This window comes from Macrotis lagotis, chromosome X (genome assembly GCF_037893015.1).
Source record: "Macrotis lagotis isolate mMagLag1 chromosome X, bilby.v1.9.chrom.fasta, whole genome shotgun sequence".
Lineage (NCBI taxonomy): Eukaryota > Metazoa > Chordata > Mammalia > Peramelemorphia > Peramelidae > Macrotis > Macrotis lagotis.
This window is the reverse complement of record NC_133666.1, coordinates 338,289,687-338,308,987: the sequence shown is the minus strand read 5'-3', so window position 1 is coordinate 338,308,987 and position 19,301 is coordinate 338,289,687. Positions and strand designations below refer to the sequence as shown.

Genomic DNA, 19,301 nt, shown 5'->3' with positions numbered 1-19,301 from the left:
TCACTGCAAATACTTTCCACAGTTCTAGAGGCAAAGTAGAGAGGAGGACAAAGCATGCATTTGGGGATGTCTTATTTCTGCCTCTTCTGAAATAGGTACAGACTTATTTAGAGTAAGATATGGATATGGACACAGAATGCTAGAATTGAAGGGATATAATTTTTCAGATCCCTTCTTTTTACAGACAAGTTATATAAAAATACAAAGTATAGAGTAAAGGTACATGTAGAGCAAATACACATTTTGATCAATGATCCATGAAGAGGAATATACAAAACATATACATAGTTGAGGAAGCCATAAAGGAGGCATCCATTATATGGCAGGAAACAACCTCTCCCTCTGTTTCCCTTCACTGCTTCCCACCCCTGTCCTCAATTTTTTTCTTTCAAAATTTCATAATAAATTGTTTTCCTAGGACCAGTGCTTTAGACTCTGGACTTGGAGTCAGGAAGCTTTAAGGATACTGGCACCCTGCCAATAAGAATTAACAGCTGAAAGTGAAGAAGAGAGGAAGGCTAGACTATTCAAATAAAAGAACACAAAAATCTTAGTAGACTTAAGATGAGCCTTCCTGACTCCAGATCCAGCACCTTTATTCACTGCTATACTAATCTGTCATACTAATCTGCTAATGTGTTCTTTGTAAAACACACACACACACACACACACACAATACACACAAACATATGTACAGGAGTGTAACAAAAAAACATTCAAAATATTTGAGTTAAGCAGTCAACAGATTATTCCTCATTGTGTTATTGCATTGGAACATAAAATGTTTCATTCCCAAAGGTAAGATCCTAATCAAGTCCATTCTCTTCTAGAAAGCTGATACTCCTTTGAATCTTGAAGACTGTCACAGAAAAGTTTATGATCTCTCAAGTCAATACATCCTAGTGACTTAACTCTTACATTTGATTCTTTATTTCCATTAACCTAAATCACACCTGTTGTACTGTAAAGCTTTCACTTATCAGCAGAGACCCAACTACAGAAACCCAACTCTTCATATATTGGAAAGCAACTATTTATATCACTCTAAATTCAATGCCTTCTTAGTGATATAAAAACAGCATACAAAGAAGGAAATTTCTAAATCATGATGATTTAATTCAATTCCTTATGGGGTCCGGAAGCCTTAGCAGTCATGTTAGATCATGTGAAAAACCTATTTAGATCTTACCTATGCTTATACTGAATGCTTATTATATTTAAGGCAAATAAAGGGGCAGTGAATAAAATTTATGTCACCATCACATGGACATGATATAAATAGAAAGGAAATTAAATGAAAGCCATAAAGAGATCTTTTATCCCTGAACAAATTTAAAACACACTCCCAAAACTATAATAAAGTCACTTATAGGACTGAGACATGGAAAAGCCATTTTAGTGATAAGTAAATTAAAGATCTTACATTTAGGTGACTTGTCTAAGGTCATGCATGTGGTAAATCAGATGGTTGGAACTTGTATCCAGGTCCTGTAATACCAAAATCAGTACTATTTCTATTATATCATCTTGTTTCCTACTTTGGAAGTACAGTTAATAAAACACTTTTATGAGAATCACCTGCGTGAAGTGGATGAGAGAACCACTTTTGAAATAAGGAAGACCTGGGTTCAATTTCTATTCTGTGTGACATCAGGCAAGTGAATTACCTCTCACTGCCCTGCACAACTTTCTAAAAATTTAAGTAGTAGATCTGTATTGGTAGAAGGAATTCCCTATTGCAATGAAATTACAGCTCTAATCATCACTGCTTATTTGCATTGCTTTTACAAGGTTCCTCTTATACAACCTCTGAGGTAGAAAATAACATTTTTTATAAAATACAAGTTCACTTAGGGCAAAGACTATTTAATTTTTGTCTATATATCCTTAAGACACAGTATCTTAAGATGCACAGTATCAAGCAAATAATAGGTGCTTAATACATATTTGTTGATTGGTCCTTATTTTAGAAATGAGGAAACTGAGGCTCCTAGAGGTAAAGCAACTTCCCTTGGTTCATGGTAGTAGCCTGTGAAGTATCAATTAATGAATAGTTATTAGGTACCTACTTTATACTGAGCATAAAAAGATAATAAATGACATAATCCCTACTCTCAAGGAGCTTAAATTCTAATGGAGAAAAAAATAGTCATACATGAATATACACAAAATTACTAAAAGGAGAATAAATGAATGCAAAAATAGTGAAATACAAGATTTTTTTGAGAGGGAGGGCACTAATATTAGAGGGAATCTTTAAGGACATCAATATAGAAGTATTGCTTAAGCTGTATCCAGGGGAAAGGAGAGATTTTATGAGGCAAAGGTTAGGAAAGAACACTTTCCAGATATGAGGGATAGCCAGTGCAAACATATAGGGATGGCATGTTCTGGATGGTTAACAAAGAGAATGAATCCAGGTGTCTCTTCTACATGTCTAATGTGACTTGTCTTTTACAATAAGCTGTTTATCATCATTAATTAACATCACCCCAACAATCTCCAGAACTACTAACAACCTTTGTATCTTCATAATATTTGAGACATTGGCAGTTGCATTATTTCATTTAGAGAGTTCTTTGACTTTCCTCAGCACTGGGTAACTGGGAAAGATATTTTTCAAATCTTCTATTACTGAAGCTTTCTTTCTAGGCTACAAAAGACCTCAGGCTATTTCCCAGAAATCCGTTCTGTTTGGGGATTAACCCTATTAACCTTAAAGAGAGCTGTGCCAACTCTTGACTGTAGATCTCCAAACTAGTCAAGCTTCATTATACAGATCAATAAAACCCCATCCTTATGAGGTCCAGAGGCCTTAGCAGTAATGTTAGATCATTTGCAAAAATATGGAGGACTCTGAAACATTCTTCAGAAGATGTTGGATGAGTTATGGGGTGAAATCAGGTTCTGGGAGGCAAAATTGTTCACAATTTCTCCAGCCAAACTGAGTATATATATCAAATAGTGGATTTGAAGAGCATTTTAGATGTTTCTTCCCCTGGCCAGTGGTCAAGTTCATCAATAAGGTTACTGAACGAGAATAAATTCCTACAAATGCAAAATTTAGATAGCAGTCTGTCCAAAGGCATTTAGCTTGGCCAAGGTCTACTTTAAGGTCAGATTCAGGGAGCATTGCCTGTTACAATCAATGTTTTTTGACACAATATATTCTCTTTTGTTTTTGAACTGAACACATTTGGATGAATTAAAGACAATTTACCTGGATCCTGGCATCATTTGAAAGTACTGTTTCTATCCCACTTTCATTATTTAGCTTGTGCTCTGAAGGAAAAATAATAAAGTGTCCTCAGAGGTATTTCATGCTGCAGAAAACTGGCAGATGGTTGCAGGAAGATCCACATTAGTAGACAGTAGAGGGGGGAAAAAACTAAAGGAAACTTGAAACATAAAATAGAAATATGTATAGGGAACAGGAATTGAAGAGAAATGCAAAAATGAATTGTTCCCATAAAGACTGGTATGTTTAATGAGCAATGCCTTTGGAAAGTAACTCTCTGTTTTAGGAAAACAATTACTATTCTAAAGTGCATTTGGGATCACTTTCAAAAAAAATTGTGTCACTACAAGCTAGACAAATTAAATTAAGCTTAATAGACACTCAATTCAATATTAGTTGAATAACTATAATGTGTAGAACACTGAAAGACACTGTGGACAACAATTTAGATAAGACACTATCCCCTGCTATATAGTGCTTATAGTTTAAAAGTGAATGAAGGGACAGCTAGGTGGCATAGTGGATAAAGCACCAGCTTTGGAGTCAGGAGTACCTGGGTTCAAATCAGGTCTCAGATACTTAATAATTACCTAGCTGTGTGGCCTTGGGCAAGCCACTTAACCCCATTTGCCTTGCAAAAAACAAAGCCCTAAAAAAAAGTGAATGAAGATAAGAATAGAGATAAATATAAAATACAACTTGATAAACATGCCCCTCCAGATATTTACTACTGAGAGAAATCACTATAACCCATTAAAGTCTGTTTGTTCATCTGAAAAGAGTGTGTGTGTGTGTGTGTACAGGTTTTTGTGTATATCAGATATCCTTGGAGGTTCTTCAAACTTTGAATTTTTGTGGTTCTAATTGGCCAAAAAAAGTATTAGAGGTAAAGTTGGGGAAGGGTAAATGGGAGAAGGAAACTAAAGTCATTACAAAAAAAGGAAAGCATATATTTGTCATTTGATTGGGGCTAAAGGTTGAAGATTCAGAGGAGGAATTGAGCACTTTTCTAACAGAAAATGTCACACACACACAAATATATATATATATATATATGTAGGAATTGTAGGTAATGACTAACTAGAAAGTAGGGTAGAAATTATAGTGTCTTGAATGACAAAAAAATATTTGAACTTTCTCAAAAGGCCAAAGGAATTCATTGAACATTTTTTTTTATCAAAAAAGTGACACAACAAATTCTTTACATTAAAAAGGATCATCCTGGAAGTAGCATGAAAGATGAATTAGAGAAGGGACAAAATACAAGTAGGAAGAGTTGTAGGATATTAATTCAATAGTCCATGTAAGTTTTATAATGAGAGCCTTTACTAAATTTGTGTCATTTTGGTCATCATTTAATATTTCTGGTTATTGATTTATAGCTTTAAAACTTATGATCCCATATACAAACATAGATTTTAGAATCATCTTTAGAAAGTTGAAAGTTGAAGCCCCAAGTTCAAGAAATTCAAGAGATAAAAAAGGTGAGAGGAGAGAGAGAGAAATAGAGTGAGAGAGAGAGAAATAGCTAGTGAGAGAGAGAGAGAAAAGAAGAAGAAAGATAGCAATATTGATATTGTTGAGCAAAGATCAAAGGATCAAGAAAGAAACAATTTAAAAATGATAAAGAAAATTCCGGAAAATATTAATATAGAATAAAGAGCACAGAGAAACTTGAAATAGGGTACATTATTTGGAGTCATGTTCCAATGCAAGCCTTTGCAAGGTTCTTTTGAATGGTAGCTTCAATGAATAAAGTCTGTATTTAAAATTACAGATTTTAAGTGTTCTATAAGTCATAAATATAGTGATGATGAATTGCTATTTATGCAGTACCAGTCACATGCTGATTGTTGTAGAAATGCACCCACAAACACATACACACACACACAAACTCAATCTTCAATTAACTATCCTCAATTGTTGGTTTTTTTGAGGAACAGATGGCTTTAATTGGTTCTAAATAACAAGGAGAGAATGAACCACTCTTTGTTTTCTGATCTTATTCAGTTATCAAAACTTTAAGGATGCAAAGATATTTTCAATCCTAGCAGTGGAAGTTAGAGAATGATTCAGCATTATTGAGCCAATCATTGCCACTACCCAGGCAAGACCATGGCAACATAGAACCTGCACTGCCCTTATGCTGGAATATGGGTATGTGAACCTGGCTACTAACCTTCAGGAAGGGATTTCTTTGTGAGTTTGGTGTATACACAGGCCCAAGGGGAAATCATGGGACCCCTTTTGATGCCTTTGTTGGGGTATTTGTTTTTCTTTAGGCTAGTGGAGGATTCTCTACCTCTCTCTTCCATATACAGTCCTTTGTTTCCCCCTTCTACTTCCATGAGGATACCCTTTACCTTTCCTTCTCTTCTGCAGATCATTTTATAATGTCGATTGAGAAGAAATACAGCAGTGAAGTATTAATGAATCATATTCAATAAAACTACAATACCAGAGAACTAAAATAGAGTTTGAAATTATATTATTTGAATATTGTTATAACATCCCATATAGGTCTTAAAACTTCAACTCACAGTCACTGGTGTTACTTAGTCCCACTGGTAACATTTAAGGCTAAGCATTATCTGATCCTTGTGTAATATATATATACATATAAATATATATATATATATATATATATATAATGCTTTTTTGAATTTGAATTTGGAACATTCTGAAGGAGTAGCTAAATAAATATAAAAATTAAGATTTAAATCATATTGGATGTTGGAATAACAGATAAATGCTCTTCATTTGGATAAAAAAAGATCAATAATCTGGAGAAAAGCTACTTCAGCAGTTCATGTGAAAAATATATGGAGAATTTGAGTGGATCAGAATTATATTATGACTCAATGGTAGATGTGACTGCTAAAAAAGTCACATAATCACAGGTTACATCAACAGATATAGTATTTAGACAAATGGAAGAAATGGTTCCATTCTTCCCTAAACTAGTCACTCTACATAGCAAATATTTAGTTCCTTTGGCAGTGTTCTTAGAAGGTCATTAGGAAGTTATATTATGTCTGTGAGGAAGATAAATGGATTAGGTACTATCTCATGAAGGGAACAATGAGAGACAATGGAATTGTTAGGCTAGGAATTCCTAAGGTAAGGATGATGTATATGAATAGATTCTAATATATGAAAGGGAGAGGCAGTTATTCTGTGTAGCTCTAAAAGATAAGATTGGGACCAGTGAATGAGAGTTTACAGGTAATAGATTTCTGTTCAATATAAGGAAGACTTCTAATAATGAAACTTGTTCACCAATGAAATGGGCTTCCTTCAGAAGTTCCCTTGTCATTGGAAATGTTGCAGTAAAGACCGCAAGACCTTTGATATTTTCATATTTCTTTGATTTTACTACTTATTGGGAAATGAAATGATATCATGAGAAATAATACAATAATAAAAGAAAAAATGCTTCTTACTGTAACAAAATAAGATGTGGGTGAAACTTTTGTGAAACAAAGTGCTATATGCATGTTTATTATTATGTAGTCTCTTAATAATTTCTATAGTATTTGGGGTTTTCATAGTGCTTTATGTCAATTGTCTCATTTAATTTTTATGGAAGCTTTGTAAAGTAGGTACTATGGCATAGTATTATCATTTTTCAAAAAAATAGCTGAATGAAGCTAAAGATGTTTCAGTTTCTTAAAGGCAAAATTAGAATTGAGTTATTTTTTATGCTAAAACTAGCAGCTCTAGCACACTATTCACTTTATCTGGTATATATAAAATAGTTAAAATTAATTGTGTGTTTGGATTTTCAAACTATTATGTCCTCCTTTAATTTAAATGAGTTGACTCTGGAGATATATCTTTCAAATTAAAGAGTTGATTAAGAAGTGGCAAGGATACTAGAGATGTTCCTTTCCTTCCCTTTCACAAACCTTAGGGAAAAGTTTTGGCTAACTGTTATAGCCAAGTTCAAAATCCTGAGATAATGTTCTACAAACAAAAATATTTCAATATGAAAATTAGACAAATTATAACTTAAAGGCATCTGGTGCTCTGGTCAGCTTTAAGATTTGCATGACGTTCTTTAAATGAAGATTGCAGAACATTTTAATTTAAAGGACAATTATATATCAGGACATAGTGTACCTTATTGAGGAATTTTACAGCAAAAAGGAAAAATGTTATTTCACCAAGTTAAGAATGTTTTTATTAGGGGATTTAGGTGGTGCAGTGGATAGAGCACTGGCCCTGGAGTCAGGAGCACCTGAGTTCAAATCCAGCCTCAGACACTTAATAATTACCTTGCTATTTGACCTTGAGCAAGTCACCTTAACCCCACTGCCTTGCAAAAAAATAACCAAAAATAGAATGTTTTTATTTTATAACAAGGACCTCACTCCTCCTTTCTGACCTATGTGTCTGCGTATAAAAATAATCTGGTAGGCAGAAATGCATGACAGGTGTGAAGCAAAAATGATAGCCAATAAATGACAATAGATCTAAATTACACTTTGGATTTCATGAAACCACAAAGGACTGAAAACCAACTGGGAGGAATGAGCTAATGGTTTAAATATTTGGAAAAAGCCAACATAGACATCATTTCTGATATACCTGGTGGATGAATCCTTTATTTTAAAAAACCAAATAATTTATAACTTTTTTTCATCACTTTCATTTCCAGATATATGAAAAAAAGAAAGCAGAAAGTACAGGGATGGGGAGGATAGGAACTAGAGGAAAGTGGGGGAAGCAGTTCAACAAAACCACATCAGCCTAATTTGACAATATGTATTTTTTATACTTTCAATAGTCCTTCCCCTTTTGAGGGCTGAATTTTCCTCTTTGTTCTGAGGCAACACTTGATCTTTATAATACATCATTGTTTCATTTTTTATTCTTTCAGCTTACCTTATTGTATTCATTGTATAAAAGGTTTTCCTGGCTCTGTTTATTTCATTTTGTACTGGCTAATATGAGCCTTTGTATTACATGACATTCATGAATAACAATTTGCTTAGTCATGGACATTTTCCTTTTTCCAAGTTCTTTGCTTTTTATCTGTTATAAAAATTTCTTTCTGCCTTTGGTATCCTTTACTTAGCAATGGAATCTCTGGATCTAGGATGTAGAAATTTTAATCACTTCCTTATATAATTCCTCATCACTTTCCAGAATTATTGTGTGTGTTTAGGTATACATTTTAATTATTATGGACAACAATAGATGTAAATGATTGAATTTAACTTATAAGATTCTTTCTAATTTTAAATGTATTCAGTGATAAATGTGTGAGGTTCATCCAGGATATTAGTATCACATAGGACTATAAGGAAAGAATTGGAGGGATGGAGAGAAGAAGAAAATAGTGGAAGATGCAAAAAGGGAGGGATCAGCTAATCTCTTTCAACAGTTCTTGCTAAACAGTCTAGGAAGATGAGCTCAAGACAACAAAAGAGAATATTCATTTTTTCATCTAAGGAGAGAATGAACAATTTAATGATGCTGTGAGATCTGTCACTTGTAGATCAAAGATGAAAGGAAAGCATGGTTTAAAGATATGAAAACAACATTGCTGACATAATTAAGTGCACTAAATCAACCATCTCATCTCTTGATTTTGTTTAAAATTTTTTTCCTGTGAACAACAAAGGCAAACTAATTATTTAATCAAAGATATCCAGGGAAAGAAGTGATGTAAAATTTTTGAACATCAATTGAATAAATTATGAGCTACCTAGATCCCAAATCAAAGATAAGAAAAAGTTGAAGATCATATTGTCATATTTAAATGAAAATGCCAACACTTTACCCTTCAATTCAGTATTAGAATAAATCATTTATAATTATATATCAGTGGTTGAATAGTCTAAATGTATGCTATATTCAGGTTACTGTACAATAATCAAATTTGCTTTTTTCTCATTTCACAAAGTAGGGTATGAGGAAAAGAATAAGCATGCATAATATTTTATTGATTGAAGATTAACTCTACTAATTGACATATGTCTCTATTGCATGATTCTAGTAATACAATGTATTATTTTTGAGGCTCTAAGAATGAAATAATTTAACTTTACCTGATTTTTGAAATTTGAAAAAATTCAGTTGGAAGCAGAACTAATTGAAATTTTTTGTAAGCTTAACTTACAAACTTCAGAGAAGAATTATACCATATTTCTCTCACCATTTGCCAATCAATCATTAAAATTACATAGTTTAGGGTACTGTAAACCACAAGTCCTTATATAAAGAAATGATTAAGTCTAGAAGAAATCAACGTTCTCAACAAAGAAAACTATCATATTATCATATTATTATATGTATATTACACAGGAAGTGATTTATATAATTTAAAACTGAGACAATTTTAACAAGTATTCCAAATGCTGATCAAGGTTATAATTCCAATCAGAGCTGAGAAAAATCAGCTTTCACATTTAGATTATAAGAAAGAACCTTTTACTTATATGTGAGATCACTTCCTGTTTTACCTACTAAATTTAGGATCTGAAATGTTCTTTTTTTTTAAAATTTAAGATACTGAACATCATTGCACCATAGCACTACATTATCAAAGGAAGAATGTAACTTCAGTCTAAAATTAGTCTCTCTATTTAATTATCTATCTTTTCCTGATTCCTCCTGGTCCTTTTGACTTCATGTACTAGAATTTTTTTTGTCTTGCTTTTGTATCTCTAGCTTCAACTACAATTCTTAACACATAAATTAATTAATAAGTTAATAAATACTTGTTAATTGATCAGATGATAACAGATGATAATCTGATGCTCTCATACAATGTAACATTATACAGTTCCACTAGTCTGTACATTTTAAAACCTTATTGCTGCATTAAAATAGGAACAATCAACACATCTGATTTTATGTTGTTCTTGGGAAAAAAGACTAAATAACAAACTAAGTATAGGTTAAAAAATCAAAACAAAATATATCCAAAATGTACTCTTTGAGTTCATTAAGTACTGTAAGAATACAACATTATAATTTTCAGTATACTTAGAGGGATAAGTTATCTACAGTAGCATTACAAAATTAATAGTTTTTGCCACAGCCTTAAAATATTTAACACAGGGCTGCCCGACCTTACTTTAAAAGTTATTATTGAAACAATAGACAATAAATTTTGATTTGTCATTTTAGTGAGAACTCTGTAGTAGCTCAGTTTCATTTACTAAAGCATAAGTAAATCCATAGTGGGGCTCATAAAATTGCACTTAGGCCCTCATGTCAAATTTTAGACAACCCTAATTTAACATATTGCAGGAAGAAATTTGAATAAAAACTTTTTAGTAAAAGAAACTGTGATAGACTGAAGAGACTACTGTATCCAGGTTCTTTTGTCCACCTCTTTTTTTCAAAGCTGTTTTGATTCCTTGTTTTTTCTTAAATAATGGTTATTTTGCCTAAGCTGCATTGATTAAGTGAAAGTTTTTTTACTTTTCTCTTAACTTTTTTGGGGGAAGGAGGGAAGGAGATGCTTCTATCTAATTTAAACAGTTTGGGTTGGAGTTTTAATCATTGCACACTATTCCTTCTCATTATTATTATCCTATATTTTAATTTCATATTTACTTTAACTTTTGATCTAATCCCTTCATGATCAGCAAGCTGATTCATAAATGAGTTCCTCTATCTCGTTATTCTTTGTATGTGTTAACAGTCAATTTTCTATTAGTGTTTACCAGTCTTTGACTGTGACTATTTTCTTGAGGACTGTTTATGACAAATAGACAAGTGGATTCTGTGTAGTCTATGAATTCTGGACTCTTTCACAGCCTTATCTCAAATCATATTTTTTCAGCATGGTTTTAATCATTATTCATTGGGTTTACTTTTACATTGAAGCCCAAAACTTTAAGGATATTTGAGATATTTTATGAAGTTCATACAAGATTGCCTCAAATTACTCAGAGTCAAAAACAACAAGAACAAGAAACATTTAAACCCATTTCTTTAACACAGTTTTCCCCCAATGTTGTTATATAGCTGTAAGTCATAAAGTATCACAATACTATGATTTTAAAAGAATCAAAAGTATAAATCACCTTAAAATGATAATAGAAAAATACAAGATGGCCATTATGGCAGCATCTTACTAACCATGATTATGACAAGCTATGACACTAAAGTCATAAATAATGACATATTTGACAAAGAAGTAGTTAAACTAATACCTATCATGGATAAAAGAAAATAAATGGATTGTCCAAATGATACAATGGGTTTTCCATGATCTTGCAGAAAATAAGGAAAGCTTTCAATATTGTGAGAGAAATCTCTAAATAATCACACAGAATGTAAGATCTACATTGTTGGAAGTTTTATTCACATTTCAATATTCTTAGAGTCATCAAAATATAAGCTAGTTGATAGCAATAATGCTTTGTGTATTTTATCCATTTGATTCATCTCATACTGCTTCAGAAGCATAAAAGACTATGAAAGTGCATGCTTTTCTTATACTATTTTATAAAATTGACAAAATAATGATCTAATGATAGTCAAAATTGACCTCCCCCAACTTTTTATAGTATTTATTTCATTGAATTATTTTCTATAATTCTCAGAAACAAGACTAAAGAATGGAACCACAGAAAGTGTATTGGGATCTGATAGTTTAGGTCTTGTGTTCAAATTTAGAATCTTCCACTTCAATCTGTGTGTACTTGGCCAAGACATTGAACTTTTTTATCTGTGAAATGAGTTGGGGCAGGGAGATTCTGATCACTGTTAAGGTTTCTTCTGGCTTTAAATTTATGGTTTTAAGAGGAAGTAAGAAGAGATGGTCAGGGAAGAGTTTGAAGAGATTACAGATAGGGAGATAGAAATATACTCAATTTCAATGTTCTATATTATGTTTAAAGATGGGTCAAAGCTACACAATTCTTTCCTAGATTTCTTCCTGAGAGTACTAAAAAAATTTCACTTTGTATTAGTACTAATTTTTGCATGTTTTTATATTGGAGTTGAGTCCATTTTCCCACCTGTTTTCTAACTTACCTTCATTATAAAATTCCTAACATATTTCAGTTTAGTTGCCTCCATTTGCTTGTTCTACTACTCATGAGACAACAATAATTTCCATTCCCCCCAGAAAGTTTTTCAAGCCTGAGTTACAGTTCTGGCTAGCACCCAAACTCTAAAGATTTTGTTCTTTTAGTATCTAACAGGATGAAGATTTTTAAAGTATTTCAAGCATGTTTATAGTATGATTTTTAGACGGTGCCACTGTTTCCTCTAACTTTCAGTCCTTTCTGAATTGTTCCCTTAATTTCCTATGTTTAATTTATTTCCACTGCCATAAATCCACCAACTCTTTTTTAGTGTCTTTTGTTCCATTCCATTAAAAAAATGACTTCTTGTAATGTACATTTCCTTCTTTTTTTATAATATTAATAATAACAAAATGGTATTTAATTTTGTTTCTATTAAAATCTGAAAAATATAAAAATGGATAAAGTTAACTAATCCATATAAATGGCCATTCATCATAGAGTTTTCATACAATATTTTAATTTTCTAGTTTAAGATCTGCAAATGTTTTTCCCATCATCACTTTATCAAAAGGTAATGGGGAAAATGAAGAAATAAAATATTCCTACAAAGAATTGACATAATATTTTCTTTATCTTGGTTGAGGTGAACTGTCAGTGATTATCATGGAGAATTCTCCATCTCACATTCTCTTCCTTGTCTTTCACAAATCATATCCTATAAACCTTTAAAATTAAAAGTGAGCACAATTTTACTTTGTACCTAAACTATATGTATACGGCTCTTTTGTAGACTTTGCATATATCTGCTCTATTACATTTTATGTTTCTTGAGGACAAGTAGGACTTTTAAATTTTATCTTTATCTTCCTTCCTCATTGTCTATTGAAATTATTTACATTTAGAGAGTGCTAATTGTATTTTGCACTTCTTGTCTATCTATGCTGTCTATGCTAAGGTAGTTTCCTACTTCCTATCTATGCTGTCTCTGCTAAGTTAGTTTCCCACTTCTATGATCCTGAACTCTGAAAACCTCTTCCTATATCCTGTTTTTATTGTTTCATTTTGCTTCATACCTCCTAAATTTATTCTTTGTCTTCATTCTGACATCAAACTTCTTTATTCATCCCTACCATCTCCTTGGCTATAATCACAGTACTCTTTTAGAGCCTTGGCCTTATTTTTTTTTAAGCAATTCAACTGTTCTACTTAATTTCTTTTGACCTTTGACTCTTTCCTAATCAGAAATTGCCAAATCTCAATCCTGGAAAATCCCTTCCAACCATCTCCTATGTTCTTCTTTCCCTGAGGCTGAAAGTTCCTAGAAGAATTCAAAGAATCATATTTCTAGCCAATACAAATTCATGGTAACTAAACTCACCTCAGAAGCAGTTAGGTGGCACAGTAGATAGAATACTGGACATGGAGTCAGAAAGTTCTGAATATGAATTCTGCTTTAGCTATGTGACAGTGATCATGTCAATTAACTATTTTCTGTCTCAGTTTCCTCTTCTGTTAAAATAGGGATTTTTGAGGATTAAGTAATATAATATGTTAAGTGTTTTGCAAAACCTAAAAACATTATATAAATGTTAGTTATTGTTATTATTATTATTATTAATCAACTGTGCCCTCATTGATATATAATAATCATTGTATTCTTCCTATTATTCTATTACAGTCTCTATAATGGCTGATTGAAATCTTGTCCTCTCCATTCTAGCCTAAGTACAAAGTCCCATGTCTTCTAGGAAAGGTTTTATACTCCATTTTAACAGAGAAAACTTACATTATTCACAATAAACTCCCTTGTTTTGATACTCCACTTCAAAACCTCTCTACCTCAATTTTCTCTTCAATTACCATAATTGTGAAGAAAAAAGTAAGTCTTTTTCAAATCTTTACTTGTGCCCTCATTCCCATTCCCTTCTAACTCCTCTAAGAACTTAATAAATCAATTATTCTTTATCCCTGTCTTTATCATTTTCTTAACTAATTTATATAAAGGGCCATTTATCATAGAGTTTTCATATAATATTTTATTATTCTATCATGTCTGGGCTCCTTTATCTTTAAACAAACATATAAACAAAAAAAGCAAGTCTTTCTTGGTTCATATATCTCCTCAAGTTAATCTCTACCTTCTTCTATAGAAAAACACTCCCGAAAAAGTAATCTACATTCATTAATTCAACATTCTCATGTTCCATTTATGCTTTAATCTTTTGCATTCTGCCTCCTTGTCCTCACTGAATTAATCTACTGTTTCAAAGGGTACCAACAACTTCTTGATGGACTGCTCTCTGTTCTTATCCTACTTGAATTATTTTAATGATTTTTAAGACTGAAGACCATTTATTTCATGGATAATATCTTCTACTCTTACTATGCAGTTGTTTAAAGTGGTCTTCTTCTGCCTATCTCACTATTGCCTTTTAGTCTCTTTCTAGGTTTATTATAAGCTTCCTGCATCTCAAGTGTTGGTGTGATTCAGGTTCTATCCTGGGTCCTGTTCTGTTCTCTCCTCTTTCTATCATTTTCCTGAGTAATATAATTAATTCCAGGAATCCAATTTTTATCCTTATGTAGAAATGTATAACTCTAGTTCAAACCTGTCTCTTGAATGTTAATTCTGCCTGCCAGTGAAATTTAAATTCATTTTGTCTAAAATTAATTTTATGATTTTTTTCTCAATCTGCCTCTTCTGTAAGTTTCCTATCACCCTCATCATCCAAAACCATAACTTGAGAGTCATCTATAACTCTCCATTGGAAGTTCTTCCTCTCATATCTTGTTATTCCTTACTTTTGTTACACAGAAGATAGCCAAGATTCACAAAGTCACTCTCAACCTTCAATTACTCATACGCTTTTCACATGGACTAATGAATTGCAGTTTCTCTTCTCCATGATCCATGCTCCAAACAGTCACCAAAATAATCTCCCTAAGGCACAGCATAGGTGTGACCATGTCATGCTTTTGCTCAAAAAAAAAAAAAACCAACCAGAATTTAATTCAAACCTAACTTCTGAGACATTCATATTACTTTTCTTCATTCATTCTATAATCCAGCCAAACTGGCCTCTTCCCTGATCCCAGAATTTCATCACCTGCTTCTTTGTTTAGGGGCATGTTTTTACCCTATTGCTTGAAATTTATTCCATTCTCATCCCCACTTCAAAATAATTCTTATTTTCTTGTAAGGTTCTGTTTTGATACCACCTACTTTATAAAGCCTTTTCTAATTTTCTAAGTTTTTAGGAATAGAGAGTTTTTGAGAACTGATTGCAAAATTTAATGTGCACATATACATCTCAGAAATCAGCAATCACCACAACTCAGAATTAGATTTATCATTTTGCTGATTATTTAGACTTAAGAAAGTACTAATACTTCAGATTAAACAAAAACAGTAAATATTTAATAACTGCTTCTTGAATTTAAAAACTAATACTAAGGATAGAAATTAAACATATTAGTATTGTATAATGAAAGAGAATGTCTTTTAAAATTTGTGCATGAAATTTGCATTAAGTTGAGTCATTCTGTTTTTTAGGTATGGCGAAATTGATTTTGCCTGTTTGTATTGCCTTGTTTTTCCTCTTGTTTGTGAGAGTGGGAAAATAGCCAAGAGCTTAGTCAGGAATGTGAATGGAATACCCAAATGTCCCAGTGGCAATCAGGAGGCCTCCTGGTTTACTAAGAGTAAGTCTGGGATTGTAGAACAGACAAATGAGTTCAATACAGAACCCTTGGACATAATTCTGAATCAATAGGGAATGCTCTAGACAAGAAAGATACCATTTTCCTTTGGGGGCCATAATGGAGTAAACTTCACATGGGGTATTGGCCCCCAGCCCATAGTAAATAATATTGGTCATGGTTTCAGTCAGGAAAAATTTTAGAGAGCTAAGACAGACTAACAAGTTGAGGACTATCCTATTAGGCTATGTAAAATTCTTTCATTCATAATTACTTTCCTCTATACAACTTTCTAATTTACTAACCCCATTATAATGTTTCTCATTTATATTCTTTTCTCCTTTAAAAATACTTTATTTAAAAATCAGGATGATTTACATCATCTTGGGAAAAAAAGGAACAAATATGTGAGATTCAAGCAATCTATCACATGGCAAAGAACAAGGGAAAGAAAAGGGGTAATTAGGGTTCAGGTACAAAAGGTTTCTGAACTCAGCCATAGAAAGTCTTAGTACTTGAGTTGAGATTTTCAGTTCACTGGAGTCTAGAAAATAGTGAAGAAGTAGGTTCAAAAATAAGGACTCTTATTGGATCATTTATAAGGAGGATCTGGCAGTCCAGAGAATTGGCTACATATCAGCAAATCTCAAAGCCAAGGAATACTTCTATACAATTTAAAATTCATGAGTTAAATTTATCATCAGTTGAGTTCTTCATGGCTCATATGCAATGGAGTTTCATTATTGAAGTACCTATAATAAATGTTAGAGCAAAGGCTCTTGTCAAAGATAATATTAATGAAGCACTGATCTATTGTTACTATTATGGTAAAAGAGAGTCAGTGATGTTTCGAGATTTTAAAGATGAAATATTTCAACCAATTCCCATAGCAGCCACAGAATAAATGCTCATCCAGTCAGAGTGGGAACTGAGATAAACACTTAGAAAGAGAAGGTATCTAATGGACAACTACCATAAGTCTACAATCCAGGTAATCAATGAATATCCTCTCTGGAGTTCACCATAGCCATTTCAGTAGTTGTACATGTTACTCCTGTATTTGGCAGCTACATGCAGCAAATGGATATCTTGGCTGATGTCCATGTCTGTCTTAGTCAGGTTTGTTAAACAATTCTGATGACTGATATCCAGTGAACTATTATGCTACATGTACACAGAGAAAGGGTGTGTGTCCTTGGCTGCCTCCTTTCCTCTCTCCTTGTCTTCCTTCTCTTCTCTTCAGGCAACTGATGAAGCAGTGAAGAGTGAAGTAGGAGTCAACTGCTTATCAACCTCACATATAACCAGTGCTAGCCACAGAAACCAAATATACACACACACACACACACACACACACAATTTTTAATTAGCCACTTTGCCACTTTAACATTACCCTAGGGTCTCTTTCCTAACCTCCACTTCATAAATCATCTCTCCTTTCTAATATCCAATTGGTAATCAGATACTAAAATTAAGACATGATTGAGAGGGGCTTAGGATGGGGTATAGTGAGTATACACATATGATTTTTCATCATCTGATTCTGTGAACAGGCTGTAATGCTCTCTTCTCACCTCTAGCTCTTAAGAAGCTTTAGTATCTCAAGGGCTTAGGTACACCCAAAACTTTTGCTGATATCTCTAATCATATTTATTCTCTCTACCCATAAAATTATTTTGCATTTACTTTTGAAAAATTTTGTATATATTTTCTGAGTATATGTCATTTTCTCAAGAAGGTAAGCTCCATTAGTTTTGGCACTAATTTATTTTGTAATGTTATTCTTTGCACGTAGTACAGGAACTGACATATAATGATTTTCAATAAATCCATAAAGAATAATGTCAATATTTCCTTACCTCCACCACAGGTAGCTGAACATTCAGAACGGATGATGGCCCATGTAAAGTTGTGCTTTGTACCAGGTTTCTTTTCATTTTGCAATTTAGGAATAGAATATTCCCAGCTAACTCCTGGGTTCCGACCTTGAAACAGAAGCTAAAAACAGAAGCACCAACAACAAAACAAGGAAAATAACAAATTAATTCAGGTAAATTAAACTTGTGCCACAAAATTTAAAATAAAAAGCCCTTCATGTTGACATTGCCTAGGATGAAGAAAAATATATTTATAATACTTTCTCAATTAATTCAGTCTTATTTACCTAAATAAGAATTCTTTGCCCTTCTAATAAGGACAATTCTTATAAAGGATATATTTCAGACATGCTACAATTTTTGTCATGAAGGGTTTGACACTATTTCACTTCTCCTATCTCCCTTCCTTCCAAAATTTATAAAAACAAAGACTCTTTTATATAGTTATTTATCTGTTTCCTTCAAGATTCCTTTCCTCCCCATTAGGACTTTCTTTAGTCATAATATCACACCTGTAATGATAGACAAATATGATAGAATTACTCCTTTCTCATGAGAAGACAAGTGACACTGAATATTTGCAGGACCTAAATATTCATTAAATAGCAATGATTTAAAATAGAGCTCTCTGGGAGAGTAAATGCAGAAAAGATTTACTTCAGTCATTCTTACTGACTTATATTTATTCATCTCTAAGGAAGAGAAGAGATTGTTTTTAAATACATAAACAAAATACACAGGTATTCCCTACCCATATTTCTTAGTCATTAAAAATTCTACGTTCATTTTGAAAACAAACATTTAACAAATTCTTATCCAGAAAAGTATAGCCTTCTGAGATTTTCACCTTCCAAACTAAAGTACAGTTTTCTGCTTCTGGAATTCTTCCTAAGATGTTTCATATAACTTGAATGATGTTTCATATGAACACCTCCATCTTCCTTCCTTTCCAATATACCACAATGGTTGTTTTTTTCCTCTTGAAAGTGGTGTTCAAGGTCTACTACCTCCAAGGGACTTTTCTTTTATAGCATTCTCCATCCTTTATCCCACCAGGATTATTCCTGCCCCCTTGATCTCCTCAATATAGTTTTGAAATAATTGTCATTGTATTTACATATTTATGCTGACTGTAGCGTTATGCCTTATTTTGATAGAACAAAAGAACATGATTTGGTAAAATGAGAAATAAACACCATTGCATGCTAAGCAAGCATATACCTGCAGAGAAATAAACTTTATAGTTTATGGTTTTATTTCTATAAACCTGAGAGTTTTTGCCTAGTGAGTTAATGCAGAGCATTTGAGTAAGGGTAAAACAAGAGGGACAAAAGTAATGTAATCTTTGGAGCATGCTGTAGTTTACCTGGCCATGATAATGCTTTCCAAATAGAAATTACCAGACTATCACAGAGGCAAGTAAGAATATTGATTAGGGATTTCTCTGGCTATCTGGTCATCTATTTCACTCTGCCAACCAGAATTTGTGGT

At 32.6% G+C, this 19,301-nt stretch overlaps 1 protein-coding gene across 1 annotated transcript in view; it reads right to left on the bottom strand.

Moving 5' to 3' along the window:
* Positions 1–19,301, bottom strand: part of ADAMTS16 (ADAM metallopeptidase with thrombospondin type 1 motif 16) — a 245,374-nt gene that overhangs the window by 87,304 nt on the left and 138,769 nt on the right. Inside the window, exon 17 of the mRNA XM_074208590.1 lies at positions 17,793–17,931. Within this exon, the coding sequence (XP_074064691.1) occupies positions 17,793–17,931 (139 nt within the window). The remainder of the gene's footprint in view (positions 1–17,792; positions 17,932–19,301) is intronic.